The sequence below is a fragment of the Panthera leo genome, chromosome A1, assembly GCF_018350215.1.
Source record: "Panthera leo isolate Ple1 chromosome A1, P.leo_Ple1_pat1.1, whole genome shotgun sequence".
NCBI lineage: Eukaryota > Metazoa > Chordata > Mammalia > Carnivora > Felidae > Panthera > Panthera leo.
Genome location: NC_056679.1, coordinates 105884402 through 105905873, shown reverse-complemented (window position 1 = coordinate 105905873; position 21472 = coordinate 105884402). Strand labels below are relative to the sequence as shown.

At 37.0% G+C, this 21472-nt stretch overlaps 1 protein-coding gene across 1 annotated transcript in view; it reads left to right on the top strand.

The window, feature by feature from the left end:
• The window catches only part of FBN2 (fibrillin 2), a 255161-nt gene that overhangs the window by 120781 nt on the left and 112908 nt on the right, over positions 1–21472 (top strand). Inside the window, exons 8-11 of the mRNA XM_042934327.1 lie at positions 3451–3576; positions 15556–15708; positions 17213–17446; positions 18402–18539. Coding sequence (XP_042790261.1) covers positions 3451–3576; positions 15556–15708; positions 17213–17446; positions 18402–18539 — 651 coding nt within the window. The remainder of the gene's footprint in view (positions 1–3450; positions 3577–15555; positions 15709–17212; positions 17447–18401; positions 18540–21472) is intronic.

Genomic DNA, 21472 nt, shown 5'->3' with positions numbered 1-21472 from the left:
GGTGATAAATCACAAATGTACATCTTTACCCCTTATATATATATAAGTTTCAATTTTGTAGCTATGTAGTTGGAATTGCTCTCCATTTCTCATAAAAATCTCAAGTTCAAAAAAGCCAAAACCTGGCTTAACCTCAAAATGTTCCTCCATGTCCCATTCTCTGTTAATAGCACTACCATTGTCTCCTTCGCTAATCAAGCTAGAAGTTTAGAATCCTGTTGCAAAAATCCTGTTGATTTCTCCTTCCTCATGTCTCATGAATATGTATTCTCTTCCTCATCATAAAGCCTCCTCCATGCTGTCATTACTGATCACTGGACTATTCATTGTCTACTTTAAACACAAGAATTACCTTTCTAAAATAATGATTTGCTTACATAATGTTTTTACTTACTTTAAACTCCTTCATAGACACCATAAATCACCTCAGAATAAAAGTCAAAGTCCTTGGGAGGACTCTTCAGGGTTCATAGTATGGCTAACTAGCTAAACTTCACTTCTGTCAACTTCCTACCCATTCTGGTATACTTTCCATGCTCCAACTGTGCTATATTTTCAGATATACTCACCCATGCTGGTTTCTATTCTTGTTGTTCTTTATTAGTCTAAAACTGACTGCATTCTACTTGCCACAGTAATTGGTTCAGGACTCCAGCCCTTTGCCAATCAGCATATTCTCCTGGCTAAAGGAATATAGATCAAAACATTAGGACAAAAGAGAAGATTTGCGGGTGCTCCTGGGAAAAAGTTTTCTCTCTCCTAAGAGAAAGCCCTGGGAAGAGACACCCTCTCTTCTAACTAGATGTCCTAGTCAAAGGTCTAGCCTAGAATTGCTACAGCCTTTTTGCTCCCATCAAGGAAGGCAGTCTAAGAATCAAGTCAAAGCACAGAGGAGTGCATAGTTGAACACATCTCAGAGAAACTGAGCAATAGACCTTGGCTTAAACCAATCCTGACGTCCATGCCTATGGACATCCAAATACATAAGCTGTTAAATATTTCCTTTATGTCCATTTAGACCAGTTTTTCTGATACCTGCCTACAGAAGCCTCCAAACTGGTAAATAAACTTTAAAAAATATTTCAAGGGAATGTGGGTGGAGGCACATCAGATATGCAGAGGATGAATGAAACCAACTCCTTTTATTAAGACTTTGCCTTTTCCTGTGAATACACTCCTCACCCTTAGACACACTTACGTATATCTCACCATGCAGTGTATACTTTATATTTGCACACATCCTTCTTACCATAAACATTAATGATAAATTTAAATATTAATTGATGAATAAATATTGGGCATGACTGCATTGAAATGCAGAGTGTTTTGGTCAGTTAAAAATAAAGCACTGAATTTTAAAAATTAGGGTAGGCAGTCTACCCAAAAATGAAATAAATTCCTGTTTTTCACATAGGATTCCTAAATACTTGAGCGGGAGCCTTTTACATACAATTACTTGGAAGCTGACTTTTTTAAGGTTTGTAGTTAATTCTAAGAATTTTGAAACATGGAGTTTTTGTACAATAAAATATTTAACACAAAACCACAAATTTAATATCACTCCATGTGTTCCTTTCTGTTCCAGATTTTTTAAGGAAAAAGAAAAATGTCAAACATCTTTCAGTTTTCTACTCTTTGTTGTTAAGGAGGGTATTTGGAAATAGAGCACAAAGAAGCTCTTTATTATGAAAGGAAATGCCTAGAAATAAGAGTTAATGCTTAAATGAAGGACTTTAGGTTTCTAATTTTTAAGTATTTAGATCAATCCTGGTCTTCATAAGTGCCTTGACTGTTGGTATGACTTTAAAGGATCAGAAGACAACTTGTGGTGTTTCACCTTTGTGCTGCTTCCTACTTTACTGTGTTCTGTTCTCTTTTATAGTCTTCCTTATCCTGGAGTGATTGATCAATGTATTTGGTGATTAAAGTGTAAATTTCTAGCCTCCTTTCTGTTCTGAATCCACGTTCAGTTTTATTAAGTAGCACTGCGCTTAGATAGCAGTATAAGATGCAATAGGTCCTAATTTTGCACACATGGTTTCATTTTGTTGGATTAAATCTGATGGTAACAGCACCACATTATGTATTTGCTTCTCATGAAGTCAATTCATGTTAGAATTCTGCTCTCTCTTAGGGAATTGGTCAATTTTGATTTGTACCACTGTGCCTTCAGTGGCTAACTGCTAAACCTCAAATGAAGATATTATTTCAGGGAATGTCTGAATCTGATAAATTTTTTTATGAGAACATTCCAAGAAGACACACAGGCTTATAGTTATTTCATGACGCAGCTTGTAGGCAAGAGTAACTTGTCAGACTAAATGGGGAAAAAAAGAATGATTAGATTAATAGAGGAATTCAAAAAAGAGATTGCCAACCATTTCTGAAAATTGTGGGGTTTAAAATTTCTTTCCTTGTATTTACAAGAATATAATTTTTTCCTGTTTTGATACATTAAAAAATATATATGCAAATTAAAAAAACAAAAGAATCTAAAAGCTCAGGTTTGCTGGTCAGTAATCATCCACGTTTATGACTTTTCCCTGTATTCATTGGTCTTTGTGCTTTAAAGAAGATGGCCAACTCCTGGGTTTCCCTTACAATTGCTCATTTCCTTGTAAATGTATTAGCAATTAGCTCCCAGTGTACCTAATTGTAGTTTTGTTTGACTTTCGACCTTTCTCTGCTTACTGAACTAGAAGAAAAATAGATTAATGCTTATGTAAATGGCCAGGTTTTCTGCTTTAGTGAAAGCTTAAAAGAAAGCAGACCTTTGATTAACGTGTAAGGGGATAGACTAGTCCCAGCATTGAGTAAGCTGAATGGGTAAGTGCAGGGAGGTACAGTAGGAAAACTGGACACCTCCCAAAGCCTCCCAAGTTTGCCCTCTGCCATGTTTCTGTATTATTTTAGATTTAAAGTTAATTCCCAGAATGTCAAATATACCCATATTCAAATGGAAGTACGAAAACATATCCTGAAGCCAAATAGAAAAAAAAAATTTGTGCTGCCTTTGTTGGCTCAAATAATTAGTGTGAAAATTAGCTATAAATTTTTAAATGTATTTAGTTATTCCACATTTTAAAATGTAATCCCGTATGTGTTTTTTAAAAACCGTAGTAGGATAATTCCTAATTGATGTAGAATGGAAACTAAAACATTGACATTTTTACTTATTTTCAATTTAAGTTGCATTTGGGGGGGAGAAAAGGATATAGAGTTTTGCTTTAGTTGGCGTTGTTTTACTGCCATGGGAGTTTGCTTTCATCTCAGTTCCCATAGATGTGTGTGAGAAATTCTTCAGGGTCTGAAACAAGAATATATTCAGGGTTATATGATCTGACCTAATCAACCATGAGTACTCTGATACTCTTTAAAAAAAAAAATCCCTTGTAAAAGCTGTTTAATGGAGGCCTTTCTCAATCATCTTCTCCTCCTTCCCTTGATTAGACATCGATGAGTGCAGCGTCATTCCTGGGATATGTGTGACTGGCGAATGTTCCAACACCGTGGGAAGCTATTTTTGCGTTTGTCCACGTGGATATGTAACCTCAACAGATGGCTCTCGGTGCATCGGTAAGCCTTGGATTTTTGAAGGCACAATACAGTGCTCCTTTATAATAACAGAATAGCCCAAACACGTATGAAGATGGCAACGATTATAAAACCATTGGGTAAATGGCTGAAAAGGTTGTTTAAAATAAATGGTACCACTATTGAGGGATTGATAGACCAGGTGCTCTTTGCAAAGACTTCAGTTTCACAAGCCATCTGGGTTTGTTTTATGTTGTCAGAGTCATTTTGGAAATGAAGAAAGACTTCCTCAAGACATTGCTCTTGGCCAGTGCTAGAGACAAAAAGGCCTGAAGAAAGATTTTTTTTTTTTTAATCTGCCTTGGGAACCGGGATGTAGTAATTAAAGTTTCTTTTGTTGCTGTGCATTCATTATGAATGCATGTCAGTGTCTTATTTACTTAGAGCTTGTTTATTCTAGTGAAAATAACTATTGCAGAAAAGAAATTGACACCTTTAATTTTGTGTTTTAAACATATTCAGAGTAGAGCCAAATACATTTGTATGTTTTCCTTTGTTTAGACAAATGAAACACTGCTTCTCAGTTATGATGTAGGTCATCCTTTATTGAGCAAAGCTTAAACTTAGGGCAACCATCCAACAGTGAACATGAGGGATGGGGATCCCTCCTTCAAAATACTGTGTTGTCATCCTAAATAATAGAAGAACAACAATGGCTGTCATAGAAGAAACAGAGGTAGTGGTAGTGAAAATAATAGCATTTATGGGGCACCTGGGTGGCTTGGTCAGTTGGGCATCTGACTTTGGCTCATGTCATGAACTCATGGTTCATGGGTTCGACCCCGCGTCGGGCTTTGTGCTGACACCCCGGAGCCTGGAGCCTGCTTTGGATTCTGTCTTCCTCTCTCTGTTCCTCTGCTGCTCGCACTCTGTCTCTCTCTCTCTCTCTCAAAAATAAATAAAAATTTAAAAAATTAAAATAAATAATAGTTACCATTTATGAGACACATGCCACATGTAAGGCATTGGACAGCTATCTTATCTCATTATCTCATAGCTGTGGGGCCTTGAGCGATATACTGACCTGTCTGTATTTCAGTTTCTTCTAGTAAATGTGCAATAAAATATTTCTTTATTGTTTTTTTTCCTTTTTTTTTTAACTTCAAGTTAGTTAACATATACTGTAATATTGGTTTCAGGAGTAGAATTTAGTGATTCATCACTTACGTATATCACCCAGTGCTCAACCCAACACATGCCCTCCTTAATGCCCATCACCCATTTAGCTCATCCCTCCCTCCATACCCCTCCATCAACCCTCAGTTCTCTATATTTAAGAATCTCTTATGGTTTGCCTCCTTCTCTGTTTTTATTTTATTTTTCCTTCCCTTCCCCTGTGTTCATAAAATATATTTATTATTATTACGAGGAGGAGAAGAAGGATATATATGCCTGCACTGGACCCATATGTTATGTAATCCTTGTAATAGCTCTGTGTGATATGTGTAATTATTCAGATTTGCAGACAATGACATTTGAGGTTCAGAGAATTTAAGTGACTTACACAATAGTACAGAGCCAATAGATGGAACCAGTGTTCTTATCCAGATTGCTCCAGTAACACCTGCATCTGTGTCACTGCCCCACTACGCTGCCTCCTTACCTACTTTAAGGCAGTGGATAACCTGTGTCTAAATATCAAGGTCTTAGCCTGAGTGGTTTCTTTAGTACCATATGAACAATCTGCTTTAAGAGGTAGGATGTCTGCTTCTAGCCTTCCTCTCCCCTCTTAGAGTGACAAGATTTGAATGATAGTTGTTTGTTCTTTATGAATGCATCAAAGTTCCTATCTTATGCTAGGTCAAACATTTTATGTGGAATAGTAGGTCTATCACATGGAGAAAATTTAATCAGTTCTAGGGTCAGTATGCCCATTGATTCACTGCATGTAAGTCTAATTCATGTAACATAGTTTCAAAGTCAGCTGTCAGTGAGAGTTGAAAACTAGTAAGAACTACCCCCACTGGCTTGATTTTCTAAAACTATGTAGGAAGATACTGTGTGTACACACACATCCACACATCCGCCACCTTGAAACAGACGTAGACCCAACGCTGTAGGAGAAATAGCCATTTGGAAGCCATCATTGAACATCACTTGCTGGATGCCATTGACTCTGGTTTCAGGAAACTTACGTTCTAGAATATGGCAAGGTGAAAAAGGGAGGCTGGAGACGTAAACGACTCTATTATTGTGAAGTTCTGGAAATCCAAGTAAGGTATTTTATTTGTATTTTATTTGGTAGGCACTGTAGAGTAATTGAAGGCCTTTGAGAATGGATTGGAATGGAAGTTTCTAAGGGGTGATAAGGGAAATAAATTAGTTAGAAAGAAGAATTTGACACAACAAATGTTAGTTTTTTATATTATATTTCCAAATTGTATCCTCATATTTGATTTTTTAAAATTTCTAAATATTTTAGTCAAACAATTTGTGTTCATTTTTTTTTTTTTGCATTGAAAAAGAGGCGTAGTCTTTGTTATATTCAGATAATCAAGATCAAGATTCCCAGTGATTTATGGAGGTTGTTTCTCTTCGGTGTCAGATATTTGATTTACTTTGAAATTACGATAAACTCTCTTCATCTCTTGCCTGTCTCTGTAAAGTTTTAAGTCTTTACCTGAACATTCAAAGCCCTTCAGAACCTGGTCCCAGCTTTTATTCAAGATCCATTGCTAATAGCTTGCTGCCTCAACACTCGCATTTCTTTCACTGCTGTACATGACCAAACTGCCATACCTTTGTCCATGATAGCTTCTCTTCTGAAGCATCTTGATGTCCCCTCACTGTGCTCATTAAAACCTGGCTCGTCCTCTGAGTCCCCAGTTAGAGGTCACATTTTCTTCTTGGGCACAATTAATCAGCCCGTCCCATAATATTTTTCATTTCCTTCATTTCTGGCTTTCTCACATTGCACAGATATTTACACTTTATATGTCAGTCAGGCTATAAGCTCCATTGGTTCTGCGTTATGCTGCTCCCTGGGAGCCTCACATGGTGACTTGTGTAGTCCTGTGAGCTCAATAAATCTTTCACGAATGGATAGAAAACCAGCAAATGGATGAAGTAGATGATGTTGGATGTAAGAATTTTGTGTTGGTTAATAACTGCTTTACATCATTTGGCATCCTGCTGGATGTGGTGTGTTGGGGTCCAGGATGCCCCTAAGACAAGAGCCTGCTTAAGCTTCTAAGAGCTGAGGCACTTTGAGTCCTGTGCTAAGCGTGAGAGTCTCCATTCATTTCAGTGTTGACATCCTGACCCAGGAACAAAGGAGATCCCCTAAGGAGGGGAGAATGACACTCCAAAATTATAAAGCCATAGTTAAATTAAGTAACCACCTTAAAACATTTTTGAATAACTGTGTTACGTTTGGAGTAAGGATGTGTTTTCCATATATGAAAAAAAAAAAAAAAACAAATCTGATGTTTTAATGTGTAAGAGATCTTTGATTTTAATTTTTAAAAATTTGACTGTATTTTCTTAGACTGAATTTGTTTATGATTGAATTATGTATGTCCTGGATATTTCTATGCTATTTATTTTATAACCACATGCATACTGACAATAATGAGTTGGCTGGACTAAGAACTTTTTTTTTGAGTATGAAAATGCATGTTATCTCCATGAAGGCTTAATGCTGCCATAATTTCTTATTCTAGTTAACAAAAATATCCTGAGTCTATACCACATTATAAAGCATCAATAATCACTTCTTGGCCTTTTGGCTAAGATCATGGGTAAAGCATCAATAAACTGCCTTTTTTTTTTTTTTATGGGTAGGAAAACAGTTTCATATGACAGAAGAATTTAGCTGGGCATTTTAATTTTAAACTAGGATAGTTTTCCCATTTTACTTTATACTAAATATGAAAGTCAAGTGCCTAATTTAATTTTATCTAGTATGTTTTATCAAATTTTCTTTTTAATATCCAGGACAGAGCTTTCTTTTCAACGCAGAGTACTAACATACGTCAGTTCTAAAAAGAGTAGAAATATGCCTAATAATCTTTTTCTTAGAAGCGTTTTTAATAGCCCAATTTAATGACCTTTGTGTCGTTTTAGAATACTCTGGCATTATTGATACCTAATTTCCACATTGTTATATAGGCAAAGAGAGTGATTGTCAGGCAGCAATGAGTAATTAATGAATTGATAAGAGCAGTGAGCAAATTCTGTATGCAAGATGATGTGCCTGTTGCTGTTATGAACAGAGCCAGCAGGGACCTTGAGCAGAGATACAAAAGCACCAGTCAGCAGCAAAGCCAATGAAATTCAGAAAATGAGAGCATTCAGAAATCTTATAGCTACAACATCCTAGGACATTTTCTTGAGCCTTACAAAAGTTTCAGTGCACTATATTGCCTTGGAATATTCTTAAGGAAACAAAACCTGAAAACATAATGTGAAAAAAAAAAATCAGAAGAACATTTGAGGCCATAGGTGATTAATTGCTAAATCGTTTTGTAGGCACTGGATGCTATAAGTCAAAAATTCTTGAGGAAATGGGCACTGGCGTAGACTCTGGCACACAGGTAGGCGCTTCATAAAGGGAACAGGGGTTTGCGAAGCAAAGAAGAAAGGCATGAGCAAGACACAGAAACTTTGTGTGAGGGGCTCTGGAGAGGGTGCGAAGAGTTCATCTGAGAAAGAGAGCTGAGGGGAGGAAATAGTTGGAAACAAAACAAGGCAGATGGTTGAGATAAAGATTCTGTTGCTGAGGTTCTTAACTTCTGTGCTGAGGAGTATCAGATTGATCCAGAGAGCAGTGAGAGTGACTTAAGAATTTGAGCAGGACAGAGACCAGAGACAAAAATCAGTGGGGGAAAAACATTTTAAAAGAAATGAGGAAGATAGAGAGTGATGACCAGGAGATGCTCTTTCTAGGTGGCCATGGGTGTTGATCACATGTGCACGTGCCTATTTGCAAAACGCTTGAGAGATAACCCGAGATGCCTAAAAATGTTTAACTGGAGGGAGAAGGGGAGACAGAGAAGCAACAATATACTGAGTAGTGTTTTACCTTTAACTTTAGAATCATGTAGAAGACAAGTGGTGGAACAGGGATACTGGTTTTAATTAGGAAGGAATGTCCTAGCAAGAAAGGGTTATATAGTTAAGGAAGAAACACTTCATTATTTTAAGGAAAAAAATAAACCTAGGAGCCACAGTGCTTCTATTTCTTTCATTGTTCCTTGTTCTAGTTAGCCTTGTGTAATGGAAACATGAAAGCATACACGGAAGTATTTTAGGAATAGCAAGAATCTGCAGAATTAATCAAGGGGAACCCAAGTTGGCCCCAGATCATCAAAGAGGCAGGTGCAGTCCTCCAGTATCAGGGGCTGCAGCCTGAGACAATGGCTTCTATTTATTGACCACCTACGATCACTAATATTCTGACCTGAGCTAACCTTATCAGTGTTTTCCGGCTGAATCTTTCATTTTTAAAGAGCAAAACTCATTCAACAGGAGATATATTTATTTCGAGGTACAATCCCCAGCTTTTACAAAGCTTTCATCACATTGTGTAATTAACCATTAGTTCTCTTAAATCAAGCTTAGAGTAAATGTCAAGCCATGAGAAAACACTGATAAGAGTACCATTATTTTGCTTCAAGTTAGATCCATATTTTAATCAGAGACGATGAATTGCTTCCTCTTCCACAGTGTGGCTTTAAATGAGACTTCATGTAAACCTTGTTCAGGAATGTGGTGAGGGTGATAGGAGATTATTAGAAAAATAGACTTGTTTTCATTATTTCTGGCATATCACTCCTGCAGTTAAACATATATCAAGCGTTAGAAGGATTTGTCCTTGTTGTGTAATAAATCTGCCTCATCTGCCTCCGTCCCTAATAATACCCTATTTCAAGGGATGGTGTGCCTAGACAACTCTTAGTCCTACTGGGTGTCCCTTTTCTATTCTAGATATTCTTGCATGTGACATGTTTTCAACCCAGTGCTTTCCCAAAACCATACAATTTTTGTTATGCAAAGGAATGAGTCTCTGGTTTGGTTTGTAATGTATTTTTAGGGAGACATTAACTATGGGACATCAAACTCATCTGTATTTTATCACAATATGAATTTGACTCTAAGGGTTGGAAGTAGATTGCCTGCTTCTCTGATGTTATTAGAAGAAACTAATCGTAGAATTTATGAAAAAATGTATGATTTATTTTCCAATCCTCTCTTTCTGTCCTTCCACCCTCTCACAAATGACATGGTTTCGTCCAATACATATCTTAGGGCTGAGTAGAGATTTCCAAATCATGTAAAGCAGTGGTTATTTATATTAATTGAATTTGAAGACCCCTCTTGGACACACACAAAATTGCTTTTTAGATCCACTTAGGGTGATAATTCATTATCTTTGAGAAACTGTATTATGGAAAAGCAACTGGGTATTTAGTAATCATTTTAAATGAATTTGTGTTTTATTAGTCACAGTGAAGTCTCCATATATGAGAATCACAGTAGTGCCTACATATGGTGAGGCATTTTATACTGATTTTTCGGTGTTCATTGTAAATACAGATTTGTGGACCTCTCACAATATCATTGCAGATTGCGAAAGTCTGGAACTGGTATAGATTCCTGATGAGCACCTACTCATTTTTATACATATTACCTTACTTCCAGTGTGATATTGTATTTGACCCATGAGTTGTTTATAGTGTATGGGGTTTCCATGGTTTGCAAATTTTCCACATGGGCTTGAAAAAGATGTGTTTTCTCCAGTTGTTGAATAAATCTGTCCACTAGATTAAACTTGTGACTTGTACCATTCACATTTTTTCTTAATCTACTGAATTTTGTCTGCTATATCTGCCCATTACTGAAAGAGGTGTATAAATATTCCACTGTGATAGTAGAGTTCTCAGTTTCTCCATGTGGTTCTTTAAGTTTTTGTGTATATATTTTGATGTTATGTTACAAAGTGAAAAATATCTAAAATATTATGTTTTCCTGGTGAATTGAACCTTTTTTTCAATATGTATTGGCTTCCTAAAATTGTTTTCTTCTTGATCTATTCCTTAATACTTTATTTTTGTGTATTTTATTTCATTGTGCATCACATTTTGTGAGTGGGGTTTAGAGGGTTTAAATATGTGCCTGGTGTATATTTTTCCTGTCAATCTTTCGTTTTCCTTAGATTGTAAATATATCTCCTCTAAACAGCCTAAATATTAAAAAAAAATATTTTTTCACAATCTGAAAATCTTTGCCTTTAAATTGAGATTTAAATCCATTTGTATTTATTATAGTAACCAATCTGTTTGTACTTCTCTTACCTTCTTTGTGCTTCTTATTTATCTTTCTTTTCTGTGACTTTTTTTCTCTTTCCGGGTCTCTTTTTTATTTATTGGTTTCTCTCCTCCCTCACACCCCATTCTTTTAAATTTATTGGTTAGAAATTATATACTTCCATTTCTGTTGTTTTAGCAGTTATCCTAGCATTTTAAGGTGCATATGTAACATAAAGTCTAAAATTCATCTGTATTTTACTCATACAAAACAATGAAAGAATATTAGGATGGTTAGTGCACTTAGATCTCCCCCTCTCAACTTTTAAAAATTCTAGTCAGTTGCCACTCTGTTTGAAACAAATTATTATTTCTGTGTAATATTACAGAGTTTTTTTTATATATACCTGCATATCTAATTATTTTTTCTCATTATTCCTTCATATATTTCAAACCTTCTATTTGGAATCATCTTCCTTTTGCTTGAAGCACCTCTTCTAGAATTTCCTTTAGCAAGAATATTTTGGTAGAAGATTCTTTCTTTTTTTTTTTTTTAATGTTTATTTATCCTCGAGAGAGAGAGACAGAGACAGAGTGTGAGTGGGGGAGGGTCAGAGAGAGAGGGAGACACAGAATCTGAAGCAGGCTCCAGGCTCTGAGCTGTCAGCACAGAGCCTGATGTGGGGCTCGAATTCACAGACTGTGAGGTCATGGCCTGAGCGGAAGTTAGAAGCTTAACTGACTGAGCCACCCAGGCGCCTCAGAAAATTCTTTCTTTTTATGAGTTCCTGAAAATCACATTAATTTTCTCTCTGGAAAGATGGTTTCTTGGGATACAGAGTTTTAGGTTGACAGCTGTTTTATCATAGTATACAGAAGATGCAATATTCCATTGTATTTTAGCATCCACTGGTGCTATTAAGAAGCCATTGATTGGTTCAAATATTCCTTGGAAAGTAATCAGTCTCTCTTTTTAGCCATTTTTAACCTCCTTATTTTTTCTTTGTGGATCTGCAGTTTCATAGTGATGTGGCAAGCTGTGTATTTCTTTTTATTTTTCCCACTTATTGGACATCATAGATCTGAGACTGTCTTGGAACTTTGTTAGAACGATTCTAAGATAGTATCTGTTAAATATTGCCTTTTCCCCAGTACTTTCTAGTCTCTTACTAGATGCACTTTACCTTCTGATACTCACCTTCATATTTTTTAACTGTTTTTTCATACATTCTCCATGGCTTTGTCTCTCTGAAGTACACTGAAGATAAATTATTCAGATACGTCTTCGAGCTCACTAATTCTCTTTTCAGCTACGTGCAGTATACTGTTCAATACATCCACTAGGCATTTTATTTCAGTTGTGATAGTTTTCATTTATAGAGGTTTCACTGAAAGTTTTTAAGACTGTTCTATCATGGTTTATGGACCCTTTTTATCTGTTCACAGTTTCAGACTTTAATTGCCTTAAGCATATGAAATATAATTTATTTATAATTAATATTTAATGAATTATCGTTAAAAGCAGTTACAAATTGTCCACCTGTCCTGACCATTCTCATAGCTGATATCTGATGTTTATTCAGCTGCTTTTGTTTATGTAGCCTTGTTTCTTTTTTGTGTTATTTACTCATTTATTTAGCTATTTATTTTTTTGTTAGCCACTCCTGTCTCTTGGGACTTTGCCTATGAGAATTCTTTGAGACCTGCTTAATATTAAGTCCTAATTTGCTGTATTTTACCTTTGTCAGTTGCACGGTATCCCTGCCTGAGGACCTCTATGTAGTATATTCTTACTTTGAAGTTTTTCAGACCGCAGCCTAGTATGAATTGAGACACCAAAGTGTCTCTGTAAGGAAGAGCTTGGAGTTAAGATTCTTAGGAGAGGTTTTTTGTTTTTAGTTTAATTTTGTTTTGTTTTGTTTTTTAACCTCCACTCAACACTGAGGTAGAGACAGATAAGTCTCTTAGCTTCCCTCCTGTACATTATCACCTTGTCCTAAGGATATGGGTCTTTGGGGCCCTTCGTTTATGAGGGAGTTTTCTATTACTTTTTGTGTTGGAAGGGAGAATCTGGGCTTTTTATCTTTTATTTCCTGGACCCTGTGAAACTATCAGGGCTGAAATTGAAAGTCTCCAGAGTTTTGCAGAAGCTGTAAAGCTGAAACTTAGCTGTGCACTTACCTCTCAAGATCCTGTTTTCACTTCATTGTGAGACTCTGTTTTTCCCTTTCTTTCGTGCCAGCTGGGTAATGTAATGTATTTTTAAAATACTTTTTCATATTTTAGGCAGGATCTTTAAATTGGGAGGGACATTCAGGGTAGCTAATCCACCATTCTGCTGGGAACACAACAAATACTGTTTTATTTAAATCTGCCACAAACCCTGTTCCGAGAAGGAGAAGACTTAAATATAGTTGCAAAATCAAGCAGTAAGATTTTGATGGAAGAACTAAGTCTTCTGATTCAAGGCCATGGTTTTGCTTTTTTGTTGTTTTGTTTTGTTTTCTGAGTTTTGTCTTTCATTTTTTCTCAAACTTCATGGTGCAAGCTCCTCCTTGCAGAATCCTTGAAGACAGACATACATTCAGCCTACTTTGTAGTACCGAGTGTGTTTCGTAACTGAGATTATTGCTATGAGTTTAGGACTTTCTAATCTGCCTTATCCTATTCTTGAGGAATGTAGCAATCAAGTAAATCTAGGAATATGATATCTGGGGTTCCTGGAATAAATATTCCAAAAATTAATTTCCTGGATCATTTTTGGGAATAGACACCTACCTGTGAACTTATTCCCAGTGGCAGTCTGTCCAAGCCCAGCTTGGAGAGTTCATGAAATGTCTGCCATGCAGTTTGCATGCATGCTTCAAGTGGAGTACTTTGCTTTTGGGCTTAGTGACTTCCTTTTGGGGAATGAAAGGAGGTGTTGCGATTCTTAAAGGCAGTACCTTAAAGCCATTTTAACAGTAGCTTATTTATTTTTTGACAGTAGCTTAGAAGCATCCTGAGGTATACTACAGACCATTTGAGAAAATAGTATATTTGTTTCAAAGTCTCTATCTCGTACAAAACAATTTAAGCTTTACCTATTAATTGAACTTTTTGGCAACTGCTACATTCATCTGCATCAGTGGAATGCAGCTCCTGATTGCCGTGGTACGCATTTATTCTTGCCATCATAGACAAAACTTCTTTGAAGCTTCTTGATAAAAGTTGAATCATATATAATAAACCAGACCCACAATTTTGTCTCCGTTGGGTACCATAAAAACAGTTTTAGTTTAAGCTCACTGGGTTTATAGATGATATTAATATTTTATCCCTGTGCAATTTTGCATTTTATGTTCTCTTCTGATGACGTCTTCCAGACTTCATCTTCTATTTTGATCCATTTGCTACTCTGCTGCCAGAGGGACCTTTTATTGTAATCAAACTTGATCATGTCAGTGCTCTACTCCCAACACTGCAGGATAATGCAAAACTCCTCACCATCACAGTCCTGCCAGGCCCCATGGTTACAGCCTGGTCCTCACCTGACTTGACTTGTCACCACCATTTGACATCATTTATTGCCCTAATTCTCAAAAATGTCTTGTCCCGCCTCATGGCTTACAACACGTGTGTACACACCTCGTTCATAGGTATGTACCTTGAGCCTGACTGTCCCTCAGGGTTCCAGGCTCCTGTATTCAACATCCCAGATGTAACATGTTTTAGAGAAGCCTTGTACTATGCCCCTGAATCCTGTTTTTCCCGTTGTCTTCCTGTCTCAGCTGTCTTAAGTCAAAAACTTAGGAAATTTCCAAGACTCTCTTAATCTCATACCCTACTCCCAAGCAATTCCCCCTGGCTGTACCTTCAAAATATATCTGCCATCTGACTGCTTTTATCATTGTCACTGCTACCACCATCATCTGGGTCCCCATTATCCGTCACCAATTCCCATCACTGGTATTCCTGCACTCACCACTGTCAACAGCCAAAGAGTTCTTTTTAAAAATGTAAACCATTATCTTTCCTCTAACTGAAAGCATCCAGTGACTCTTACAGCACTCCATATAAAATTGAAAAGTCCTTCTCTAATGGTTCACGTGGTATTGTGTTTGGTATTTCTCTGAGCTTAGAGTCTTCCACTCTCCTTTTGTGTTCCCTTCTCTGGCTGCATTGGCCCCTTGTTTTTACACACATTGAGCACATCCCCTTCTTCTTCTTCCAACTTCTCTTCCCTCATATAATCACATGGCACCTGGTCTCATATCATGCAGGTCTCTGCTCAGATGTCACTGGCTCAGAGGAGCTGTTTGTGATCAACCTTTCTAGAACAGGAGCTGTATCAGTCAGGTATTGCTGTGTAACAAACAGCCGTAAACGCTCAGTGGCGAACAGCACTGTGCGTCTGCAAGTCAGCTGGAGATTGGATAATCTAGGCTGGAATTGGGCTCTTTCTTTCAAGCTCTGGCTCTATAATACGGGCTCACATCTGCTTTGTGTCTTTCATTACTGTATGCCTGGGATATGGCATGGAATAGGTCAGTGAGTATTTGCTTAGTAAATGAGTAAGGAAATGCACAAATGTCATAGAAAGCAAAAGAACAAATAGGTATAATAGGGGTTAAGTAAGATTTCCTTCACTTAGCCTCTTCTAATATGTAAAGTAATGGATGTAAGAACCTGTGATAATTCTTCCACGCCTTCTCTTTTGTTTCCACATGTTCAGATCAGAGAACAGGCACGTGTTTCTCGGGCCTGGTGAATGGTCGCTGTGCACAAGAGCTCCCGGGCAGAATGACAAAAATGCAATGCTGCTGTGAGCCTGGCCGCTGCTGGGGTGTCGGAACGATTCCTGAGGCCTGTCCCGTCAGAGGCTCCGGTGAGCAGCTGCCTGCTTTGCTTGTCTCCTCAGGACGAGCAGTGTTAGGAAAATCAGCAACAGTAATGTACTTTGCTCTTCTGAAAGTCCAGTCATATGTGTATTCCTCTCTCTGTCTTCAGTATGACTAGGGTGTTTTGGGGAGGGATAGGGCAGCATTGTTTATTTGGGATCAGTTTTTATTATATCCACTTTATTAATATCAGAAAAATTCCTGAAAGCCGATTATGACTGGTCTTTGTGTGAGTAGTTTTAAAAATTATTCTGAACATCAATATTTCAGTTCATTTTAGAAATCTGCTTATCTTTCATTTCAGAGCTATGACTGTCTTTGAGTAACCTCCATTTATATTTTATTTCATAAGTGCCCCTATTTTCTAGTAACCCAATCCTTGGAGATATTTTCTCATTTCTAATGACCTGAATATTAAGAATACAAGGGTAGAAGGACACCTGTCATTCATTTTGCTGTATTAACTAACCATATAATTGAGGTTGTATGTGGAAATTACTTTAGGTTAAATGGGAAGTAACTCCTCTTGTTAATGTGATATGAATGGTAAATTATAATTAATGTTTATCAGTTACATACAGGCATTCAATATGTCTTACTATGTAGCCTTTATGTTAAACTATAGTATTATGAAAACAACTAAACTTTGTGAACTATTCTTCTAAAGATAGGTGTCTATATGTACTGTTATAGAGAAAAATACTAAGGCATATTCCTTCAAAATCTCTAAGCTATCCAACATCAAAATTGAGTAGTAAAAAGTGTTAAAAAAAAAAAAAAGCACCAATAATGCATAGTATATAATTTTGGAAACTAATGGTCTCACTAGTAGTATTAACCCTGAGACAATTGCTTCAGTGAAATAATCTTCATTTCTACTGACACAGTGCCCTAATTCTGAGAACAGATAAGGAAATAAGGAGATGACTTAAAGGCTTGCTTCTTTTCTCTCAGTGTTAATACTTGGGAAAATAAGGTGAAGATTGAAAAGCTGACTAAACACTGTCTTCTGTTAAAATCCATATTAGAAAAAAAAGTATTTTCTGAAGCCACCTTAATCACGTAAAGAATAGAAAGGAGATAGGAACAATGTGTAGGTGCAATGCTGATGAAGTTTTCATTAAAACCAAATATAAATAATGAATTACTTAAAGCTTTCGTTTTCATCCATTTAACAAAATTTCTTGCATTCATAGTTATATCTGGAATTTCACAAGTTGCACTTGGGGAGATAAAATCAAAATGCACATATAGACAATTCTTTGGTTATACAACCCAGTTAAAATATGGCAAATAGGTTTTAATTTTTTTTCTGAAACTTCTCTACCATTTCCTGCTACTGCTAGCATTGAAAACATTTATCAAGACAATATCTTACTTGTTCAGACCAAATAATAGAGATAATCTAAAATAATCTTACAGTAGAGAGATGGTTTTTATCGTGCAGAAGGTCATCCATCCATGTTTAACTCATGTTTTTTTTTTTTCTAGAGGAATATCGTAGACTTTGCATGGATGGACTTCCAATAGGAGGGATTCCAGGGAGTGCTGGTTCCAGACCTGGAGGCACTGGGGGGAATGGCTTTGCCCCAAGTGGCAATGGCAATGGCTATGGCCCAGGAGGGACAGGCTTCATCCCCATCCCTGGAGGCAATGGCTTTTCTCCTGGAGTTGGGGGAGCTGGCGTAGGAGCCGGAGGACAGGGGCCCATCATCACTGGACTAAGTGAGTGTTCACTCTTTGTGTAGACACTTCAGTTTTCTGCCTTAAATGATACTTTAATACCTAACATCTTTTTCAGAAGGGGTGTGTGTGTGTGTGTGTGTGTGTGTGTGTGTGTGTGCATGCATGTGCATGTGTGTAAAACTTATTCCAAGATCTAAAATAATGTAGTAGTAAAAAATTCTTAGGAAAATGCTGTTTTTCTCTTCCATAAGCTTTCTAAATTGGAGACAGGAAGAGTGACCCGAGTTCGCTTTGAAAATAAAGACAAGAGCATGGTAACACTCCAGTCCAGATGACGCCATTAAAGAGCATGTTTTTGGTTCCAGTATATTTCATTTGGCCGTTTGGAGCTGCCCTGTTCATACACCCCTTGAATTATTTTCCAGGACCATTTTTCAACTGAGATAAACTGAATAAGTCTTGCTCTTGCTCTGTGCCTATCCAAATATTTTAATGAAATATCTTTCTTTTCCTCACCCTTTTTTGTTGAATAACTTGGGCTTCCAGCCAGAACTGGCATTGGCGTACTTGACATTTAAGTCCATTCTTTTTATAAGAACTGCTCTTGCTAATAATATTTAATGATGTCCTACAGTGTTCTGTTTATTCTTTTTGGCATGTGGCCTATTTACTATATCTGAATATTCAGCACAGTTACAAAAAAAAGGGGGGGAAATGGAAAGCATTCAAATGTACAGTAGAACATTCCTGAAATTTTGAAAAGACATCATTATGGGCAGGGTTTCCAGATGTATAACTTAACAAATGCAAGTTACTACCATGTGTCTCAGGAATATCTTTTAGATTTTCAATATTCAAGTTTTAATGTAGAATAATGTGAGCCTTTGATATGTGCACCTGAGTGGACTATGAAATAGCCTTTTAAAAATCAGCTGTAATAAAAGCAGTGCATGTTGTAATGATGAAACACCACTTGTGGTTTCATTCTGTGTAGCTATTCTGAACCAGACAATAGATATCTGTAAGCACCATGCAAATCTGTGTTTAAATGGACGCTGCATACCTACTGTGTCTAGCTACCGATGTGAATGCAACATGGGGTACAAGCAGGATTCAAATGGGGACTGCATAGGTAAGCTCACGATTCTTTAACCCTTTTGTGTTTTTTCATAGCTTTAGGAACAAATTGGACTGGATATCATTAAAACAAGAGTCTTTTGAAGCAAAGCTAATTTCCAGCGTGTCTCTGCTGTGTGCATGGTCTTCCATAGGCTCTTTCAAGAATCTGCCACTTTTTCACATGCTAAATATTGAGATTTCTGTCTCTGCCTCTCTCTTTCCTCCCTTCATAGCTGAACAACACTGGATATATGGTAGTGTCGTCACCATGCAGAAGAAGGTGCAGATTGGGAGGTTACAGTTGATGAGTCACTTTTGGACATATTGAGTATTAGGTATCTGGGACATTGAGTTATAAAGGTCTAAAGCTAATGGGAGTATTCAGAGCTAGAGTTACAGATCGAGGCATCAGTGAAATTCAGGTGACTGTGAGAACCGTGACGGTGAGTATTGTCACCCAGGCTGAGCGAACCCCAGCAGGAGTAGAAAGATAACAGTAGTACTGTGGCTGGAACCCTGTGCAATAGCAGCATGGTCCCATAAACAAAACTCAGTAATAGCATTGGTGAGATAGCCAGATAATCCAAAAGTATTATGTCACTGAAGCTCCACAGGGGTACCCTTTGAAGAGAAAAGTATCAGCAAGTGAGAAGTATGGCAGAAATATCATGAGGACCGAAAAATCTTTTGGATTTTATGATGAAGAGGGTTTTGATGATCTCTTGAGAATAGTTTTAGTTTAGGAGTAGTTTAGGGAATGGTTGTGTATATGTTTCATGATTAGTATAACCCTAAATACCCTATTTGGGTTCACATCTTCTGTTATAGCATACAGATGACAAGACCAGGAACAGATAGTATCATAATTTTGCCAGGGCAAACTGAAAAGTTTTAAGTGCACTATGATTATGAGGGAAGATGTGAGCCAAATGTGATGTTTTGGAAAAACCAATTATTGTAAACTAATACAGAGCTCTAAGATCAGAATGATTCAGTGAGGCTTACCTCAGGATCCTCATGTACAGTTGCACAAGTTTTGCACTGCACAAGTCTAGAGGGGCTATTCACATAATCTATATAAATGTCTTACCCTAGGGTTTTACAGGAGCCCTGGCTTAGCTGATACTCCCAGACACTGGTTTAAGTGATAGACCAGGTGATTATTTTTGGATCACTGTGAAATACTGATATATTTATTATTATATGACTTGTAAGTGACTTTCCTCTTAGAAAACATGATTATAAGCATGCAATATATAAAATCTTGTACATACATACAAAATCAACTGAAACATGATTGACTTTTGTTAAATGTATATTTATATTTGAGACAGAGAGAGACAGAATATGAGTGGAGAAGGGGCAATGAGAGAGGGAGACACAGAATCCAAAGCAGGTTCCAGGCTCTGAGCTGTCAGCACAGTGCCCGACACGGGGCTTGAACTCACGAACCATGAGATCGTGATCTGAACTGAAGTCAGGTGGCGAACCAAATGAACCACCCAGGAGTCTCATGATTGACTTTTTTTTTTTTTTTTTTTTGCTACTAATGTTTGTGATTCATATGTCACTGCATGATTCACTAACCAACAAATAAAAATAGGCCAAAAGTTAAATATTTTGTTTCAGTTAGCCACAGACCACCATTTAGTTCATATTAGCACCCAGGTGTACTTCATTCTACCTAGGAAAACACCTGTACTCTGGGGGATTCTGTGAAACATTGGCATAGAGAATTATCTTTAAGGATCAAAAGTTTTTTTCTGTAGTCATGTGTGCAATCCAGCATCTCCTTAACCAGGGTTTGTGTAGAGAATTAAGTCCTACAGAAAGTGATTTCAGTAACTATTTTCATGAATCCCCCCAAGGGTGATGCACAGGTAGTATAACTCCAGATGCAAAGGATAGGAGCTAATCACATACAATGGATGTCCTAAATAGGTCCTTCCTTTTCTGGAACCCACATGAGAAGGGCTGCTACCACCCTTTTTAAAAACTCTGTCTATGGTAGCATTGGGATTGCACGTCTGTACAGTTAAGGTGTTAATATACCTCTCACTTTTGTATTTTACCCAAACATTGTTACAAACGGTTCCATTCTAGATCGGTCTCATCCTCTGGTCCTGCAAAGTTAAAACCTAAGCAAGATTATCTTTCTAACCATAGTAATTCATAGAGACAAAGATAAGTATCAGGGAATATTTTCAGAAAGTAAATTTTTAATATTTTTATTTCAGTATTTTTTGTAGGGTCAGCTTCTCATCAGTTTGAGTTTTTAAATAGGTCAGGATATCAGAAAAAGTTCAGAGGATATGAGTTAAATAGTGTTTTAAATTATAGGAGCCCAAGATAGGATTGGTAGCTACTTTAATTATGCTGTGTTTTGAGGAATAACAAACAGCCATTATTATTTGGGAATTTGTGGTAGATACTGATGAAGTGTCCTAACATGAAAGGTGGTAACTCTTTTAAAGGATCACAGAAAAGGAAAATAGAATTGGGTCCATTTTGCTGTTCTAAGAATTACTCCTGAGACCTGTAAAGTTTTATTTACTCACCACATTTTTCTCTCCTTTTCCTGAGAGTTCTTCTGTCAAATGTAATTCTGGCACTTGTTTATGTGCGTATAAGAAAAACTGCTGTTAGCAGTAGGTGTTAATTCCATTCAAATCATTTTATTTTGGAATAACAAGAAATACTTTCTGTTTCTGTTGGGCCACAGGTAATCTTAGAGCCCTTGCCAATTAAGTGATTACTAATTTGGAATATAAAATACTTTTCAAGGCTAAATATTTCTCACCCCGATAGTATCCGAGAATGTAACCATTTTGATAATCAGCAGCTGTTTCAGTGACTTCATTAATTTCAGGAGTTTAAAATCCTGTGAATTTTGCTGAAAAGTACTCAGTCCCCAATGAAAACACGGGAAGAAACCAAAGTGCACAG